Genomic DNA, 7,500 nt, shown 5'->3' with positions numbered 1-7,500 from the left:
TATTATTATTATTATTATTATTATTATTATTAGGGAGTCACCTGTAGGTTCATTGTTTCACTCTTCAAAATCTCCTTTGCTCAACCAAGTCCATAATTCCACTGTACAACCCACCCCCTCTCTGGGTTTTATCTCTCTCTGTTCGCCATACTTTTTTCTTTCACTTCCTCCCGCTCTCTCCCGTGCTCTCTCCCTCTCCCTTTCCTTTCCCCTCACCTCTCGCTCTCCCTCTCTCGCTCGAACATTCCATTAACTGGTGTCTTCCAGATGCACCTTTATTTCTCATATTCCAGACGTTTCCATCACATTTTATATTTTATTACTTTTCATATTGACAACAGATGTTCCATACAGCCGTCAGTATCTTGTCCCTCCCCCCGCCACACACACACGCACGCGCGCACACACACACACACACACACACACACACACACACACACACACACACACACACACACACACACCATCCTGCAAGACATTAATTCAGGCTTCTTCTCCCACTACTACTCTCTGTTCAACGCAATACACATGTTCCCCAGATTTTTCTAGCCATATAAAGACCTAACACATTCGATGTCGACCAAGGCCGCCATATTAACTAGAGTGCTCATAGTATTTCTACAAAGTAAATATCTCTCTTTCAGAGATTTAGAAATAATAATATTTCTAGTACTTATATATATATATATATATATATATATATATATATATATATATATATATATATATATATCAAATAAAGCAACACGGATCTTAAAGGTTATTGCAGTACGCACGTTTCATGCCACTCCATTTATTTAAGTAATGCGAGCATTACATTAAATGTAAAATCCAGAGCAATCTTCAGCTGCACAAGGATATAGAAAAGTCGACCACGACTGAAGTTGAACTCAGAACGTAGCGACAGACGAAATACCGCTAAGTATTTCGCCCGGCGTGCTAACGATTCTGCCAGCCCGCCACCTTAGTAATAATAATAATAATAATAATGACAATAATAATAATAATAATAATAATAATAATAATAATAATAATAATAATAATAAAGATCGGTGCAAGTGTAAAGGTAGAACACCTACAAAAGCCAGCATTGCTTGGAGTTGCAAGAATTCCTTGCAGAGTCCTTGAAGCATGACCAGTAAACGAGTGTCACCTTAGTCTGCTGGCTGTGGGCACCTGACACTTTCCATCTTACCAGCATAATAAGCTGTGAGTTTTCATCAAATAATACTGATGATGATGATGATGATGATGATGACGACGACGATGACGATGATGATGATGATGATGATGATGATGATGATGATGAGAGCGTTGAGTACCTACCTTTCATTTTGTTTCAGTCAGGGATTATATATTATGTGCGTATGTTGTATTTTTTCAGTTGCCAGTGGAGAACGATACATACGAAGCTGTTGGCTCTTGGTGCTGTATAGCAGGAACTGTGACAGCTTCTATGAAACTAGAGCGGAAGGGGTACACTTTAAAGGAAGCTATCCCTATTTATGCTGAGATTAAGAACCTCAGCACCAGACGAATTCATTCTACAAAAGTTTCTTTAATTCAGGTAAAATCGGCATTGATTTTTGAAATATTTCTTTCTCTCTTTGTCTCAATATGAAATGAATTATACGTGAGCTACTTCAAGTTTTATGTTCGGATAATGCAATAGTTGTACCGTGCAATATCCAGCATTGCCGGATTGTGCACAGTACGCTATATAAGCCTTTCCGATTATTGTACTATCCAACCATGAAACTTGAAGTAAATTGTATTTATCTCTTGGTGACCCTATCAACAAGCGAACAGTACACAGAGAATTATATGTGCGCGCGTGTATGTAATACATTTACCTTGACTGATTCACTCTGGGCTCGAACTTGAAGCGTCGGGGTTAATTATCAAACTACCTTCCACCCATATAGCCGTATAAAGAGTGGTGTATCAGAAATGTATATTATGTGTAGTCTGGCTCCGAAATGAAATGTGAGGTGATCGGGGTGGGGTGGGGGAGGGGTACATCCACCAAGATGTCGGTAGCACAGGGGGTGCGTCGAACTAAGTTGTATCATTTACGACATGTTTAAAGTAAAATAAACTTTTAACATAACTTTTAGCGTAGCATATATTATATCTATGTTATGTGTGCAAACATGTATGTATATATATATGTACGTATATGTGGTGTGTATGCATGTGTATCTATATGCATGTAGGTGTGTGTGTGCGTGCGTGTTTTACCATATCTTTTAGGAATATAAATAAATGTGTAACTATATATGTATATATATGCATATATATATAAACATATACACATATATACAGAGATTCACGTACATACATAAACATACTTTTTTTATGATTTAACAAAAAATGTAAAAATGTATGTATGTATCTAATTATCTATTTATATATACATACATACATAAATATTTTACATATATGTACACATACACACATATATATTATACAGACATATGTGTATTATACTTTTGAATTTATGTATATACTGATAAACTTGTGTACACCTGTAACAGATGTATACACACACAAGAAATGATACATGTTTCCAGGAAAGAGCGAGTGTATATTTACATACACAAACCGCATGCCACTCTACATATTTCATCGACCATAATTCTACGTGGACATGATACAAATACACAAATCTATGTTTATGCATGTATGTATTACGCACACGCGTGCGTGCGTGCGTGCGTGTGCGTGAGTGTGTGTGTGTGTGTGTGAGTACGTAATAAGCTTACTACCGCTCTTCTGTCAAACACGTACGTGGCCTCCATATAATATGGAAACTTAAATTATATTAACAATTTATTTGTTTTGGGGGTTTGTTTGTGAAGTTTTTGTTATATATTATTCACGTTATCCTTTCAAAATTTTTAAAATAACATTTAAACATTGGAAGATGTTATTTTTTCTTTACTTCTACTTGTAATCATTTTTTTTATCTTCGTTTTGAGGTAAAGTTCCAAGTAAATAGATAAATACATGGAAGTGCCAAAAATCTGTGCTTTCATCAAGATGTGTTCTGTTTTCTAATAATCCGGTTAGTGTTTCTGTTTTGACAAGAAGCTACCGTTTAAGATGTTTATTTCTGAGTTTCTCAAAATGGTGGTTCATAAACGTTGGAAAATAGACATCGGCACGTAAAATTTTATATTTGTTTTATTCCTTAACTTTTTTTGTTGTTGTTTTCGCCGTGGTAGAGTAAAATAATACTTTTAAATTTAGGCCCAAAATTACCAGTTTTGAGGGGAGGGACTTGTCAATACCATCGACCCCAGTACTTGATACAATTCGAACTCAGAACATAAAGAACGAGAGCAAATAGTGGAATGTCTTTGATCGTAGGTCTGTTACTTAGGGGCTGGTTTCAGGCTAAGCAAATACAATTACATTATCAGCCACCACCAATCCTGATCTCAGCGAGCACCATTAGAGAGTGGTGGCCACTAGATCTAACGTCTATATTCTACAAACAACAAGACAGGACTTCAAGGACAGGGAAAACTGAACAGACCGTGATCAGAGATCGAACTCAAGATCCTGGTACTTCAATTGATGTCGACTGTCAGTAACTAGCAGTTTACTATAGAATAATTAATCACATCATTTTCATATTAACAATATGTCTAATTAAGCAACAACTGACAAGTAATTAGCAATTAGATAATTAGATGCTTTTATTAGTACAAACACTTACCAAAGCCGGTTCTTCAGAAGTTTTTCCTGAGATACCAATTCCGCTGCATAGAATATTTGGGCACGTGTGTATAGGGGTGGATGGGTGCACGTGGGAAAAGGAGAGACGAATATACATATATGTGTGTGTGTGTTTGTGTGTGTGTGTGTGTGTGTGTGTGTGTGTGTATGTGTGTGTATACATATATACATATATATATATGTCTGCATACATATACATACGTACACATTTTGTATATACATATATATGTCTATGTTTTTAGGTATGTGTATGTACATTTTTGAGAACCTTTGCGCGTGCAGGGAGTGCGTACACATATGTCTGCCTGTCTGTCTGTCTGTTTGTCTGTCTGTCTGTCTGTATGTATATATATATATATATATATATATATATATATATATATATATATATATATGTATATATATATATATACACACATATATGTATGTATATACACACACACGCATATATATATATATATATATATATATATATATGCATACGTATCAGTATGTATATATATATATATATATATATATATATATATATGCGTGTGTAAACTTATTTTCGTAGGGGTTATTATTATTATCATCATTATTATTATCATTTAAAATAACAACAACAGCAACAACTATAATAATGATAATAATATATAAACTCAGGCATTGCGTTTATTCTCCTGTCTGTGCTACCAAACTTATGTCAGTATATGTGCGTGTATATACATAAACGTGTGTGTGTGTGTGTGTGTGTGTGTGTGTGTTCTCGCGGCGCAACTCAAAGCAGATGCGTTGTGTCAGTCAGTTTAGGTAAAGAGAAAGTGGGACGCAATATTAAAATGGTGGCATTAAGAATGCATACACCTCCATATAAATACATACATACGTACGTACACACACACACGTATATACATACATGACATTACACACATATTATCAGTATATACATGCATGTGTCCATACATACCTACATACCTACATGTAGCAGATTGATTGGGAAATGAATAATGAAGCCAATTATAAGAATATTTTATCAACTTCACATAAAATGTTAGATGTTTGTGTATATGCTTTTCATGCATGTATATTTATACATGGTTAATGTTGCATTGCAATTAGTGAATGCATATACATTATAAGTAATGCATAGAGGTGCATATATATATGTGGAGAATGCGATGCTGACGCACATCTATTTATCTATCTCTCACTCTCTCACTCTCTTTCTCTTTCTCTATCTATCTGTCTATTTACTTGTGTGTCTGTCTGTCTATCTATCTCTCTATGTGTATGTGAGTGTGTGTATACATCTAACTAATGCTGTTCTATGTTTATATGTACATTATAAATAATATACTCATTGTTATATATAAATGTGTGTGTGTGTATGTGTGTCTATGTGTGTCTATGTGTGTTTGAGATAAATTCTTCCAAAAGTGTTTGACCAATTCTAATGGAAAGAATATGTTAGGTGATGCCAATGAATCGAAACAAAATAAGAGATTAGTTCTTTATATAAGTTTTTCATTGATCCTACAATATTTCGGGGAAGTTCTCCTTTTCAAATATAAGAGAGAAAATAATCATAGACTTCAGAAAAATGTGTTGTTATGAGCGGGTCATTCTAGTGTTATGAGTGGGTCATATCTCGTTGATGTAGATGGATAGTAACTGCTACTTAGAAAAAGTAATCATTTCATTTACTTATTAACAACTGGCAAATAATCACCATTCTTTCATAAGATCCATGTACGAAACTCTTTGTCCATGAATCACTTTTGTAATTTCTGGTAAACAATAATATGCATATATAGGTGCAGAAGTGGCTGTGGTAAGAAGCTTGCTTCTAAGCTACAAGTTCCGGGTTCAGTCCCACTGCGTGGAATTTTAGGCAAATATCTTCTACTATATATATATATATATATATATATATATATATATATATATATATATATATATATATATATTACTTGTTTCAGTCATTAGACTGCGGCCATATGTGTTTGTGTTTGTGTTTTCCTTCACTATTGCTTGAAACCCGGTGCTAGTGTGTTTCCATCTTCGTAACTTAGTGGTTCGGCAAAAGAGAACGATAGAAAAAGTACCAGGCTTTGAAAAAAAATTAATTACTGGTGTCGATTCATTCGACTGAAAGTTCTTCAAAGGCCGTGCCCCAGCATAGCCGCAACCTAATGATTGAAACAAAGAGGATGTCTTCTGGAATACGAACAGGTTTCGCTATTTCACAGAAGCTCATCAGAAATATGAAAGTTACTTCGTTTAGTTCCATTTGTATTTTAATTTAAAATAGAAAGAAGAGAAACGTTGAAACAAAGCGAGGCAGCAAGATAAAGAAGGTGTGGTGGGAGGAGAGAAACAAGAAAAGATCGATAGAAAAGAAAAATAAGAAAGACAGAAAGGAAAGGAGAGAAAAAAAGTAAAGGCGTAAGATGATTATGAGAAGAAGAAAGAAAGCTGAAACAGTATTTTAAGATGAAAAGTTAAAAGCTCGGTTAAATTTATTTGTAAATTGAAACTAATCGAACGATGCTATTGTTTAAATAGACACTTTGATCTGTCATTGATTGAAGCATATATGATGTTCTGAAGTAAATTATTGTCTTTTATAGATGAAACGTCTTTATACTTGTATTTTATTGCATAAGCTATGTTATTGCTAATAACAACGTTTATTATTTTCCGTGGGTTAAATTAAAATATAAAGAATCAAGCATACGTCAGATACATACGTAAAAATTTATGGATTAATGTTTATTTAAAATTATGCTAAGTTAATTGGGATCCGAATTAAATTAATTCGAAGATAGCAAGTTAATTGAATTTGAAATTAAATTTATTCAAAAGACTTCCAGAAGTCATATTCAGCAATTTTAAGAAAATTGACAAGAGAGGAAAAATCAGATACTTCTATCTAAACATCTTAATACGAAAGAAATTTCTATAATTAGAACAAAATGGAGACCAGATAAGAAATGAAATTAAATACACACACACATGTATGTATGTATATATATACATAAGTACATAAGTATATACATACACATTCACACATATATACATATACATATACATACATATATATGTATATATATATGTGCGTGTGTGTGTGTGTGTGTGTGTGTGTGTTAATATTTGTTTCTATGTTCAGTTATAAAAAAAGCAATTTTACATTAATCTGATGGGTCATTCTGTACTTTTGTAGAGTACAAATTTATTATTCTTTAAACAAGAATATTACTGACAGTGACTTCGAAGTTTCGACCAGCTAAGTCATTGTCAGACTGCGATAAAGATGATCTTGGCTATATAACCCCAAATTTAATCAATAAAAATTTTTCCAAAATACCTCTCTCCGGCCACAGTCAAATAACTGTAACGAATAAAAGAAAAAAAGAAAAAGAATATATATATACATACATATTCACACATACATACATACATACATACATATATATATATATATATATATATATATATATATATATATATATATATATATATATATATATATATAGTGATGAAAATATCTAGCTCTTGACATTTTTAATTTCATGTACAAGTTGTCCCTAAACAATCCGCTTTGTATAAATGCTAAATGGTTGGAAATTAACCTTGAAGCGGCCACGTACATGACTCTAAGATTATGGGGAATATTAAATATACGATGATAAAGCAAGATTAATATCAGGCTGAAGTAAAGCTTCGTTTTTGAATAAATAAATTAATTAATATGAAATTAAATTAATGTGACATAAT

The 7,500-nt window shown here is 33.1% G+C and overlaps 1 protein-coding gene across 3 annotated transcripts in view; it reads left to right on the top strand.

Moving 5' to 3' along the window:
- The window catches only part of LOC106872700 (arrestin domain-containing protein 2), a 275,703-nt gene that overhangs the window by 260,286 nt on the left and 7,917 nt on the right, over positions 1 to 7,500 (top strand). For all 3 annotated transcript variants that reach the window (XM_089366396.1, XM_089366394.1, XM_089366395.1), the window contains one exon: positions 1,385 to 1,567. In XM_089366396.1, coding sequence (XP_089222522.1) covers positions 1,385 to 1,567 — 183 coding nt within the window. The remainder of the gene's footprint in view (positions 1 to 1,384; positions 1,568 to 7,500) is intronic.

The sequence above is a fragment of the Octopus bimaculoides genome, chromosome 19 (genome assembly GCF_046866305.1).
Source record: "Octopus bimaculoides isolate indiv1 chromosome 19, ASM4686630v1, whole genome shotgun sequence".
Classification (NCBI taxonomy): domain Eukaryota; kingdom Metazoa; phylum Mollusca; class Cephalopoda; order Octopoda; family Octopodidae; genus Octopus; species Octopus bimaculoides.
Note: the sequence above shows the minus strand (reverse complement) of the source record. Positions and strands in the feature narration are given on the sequence as shown.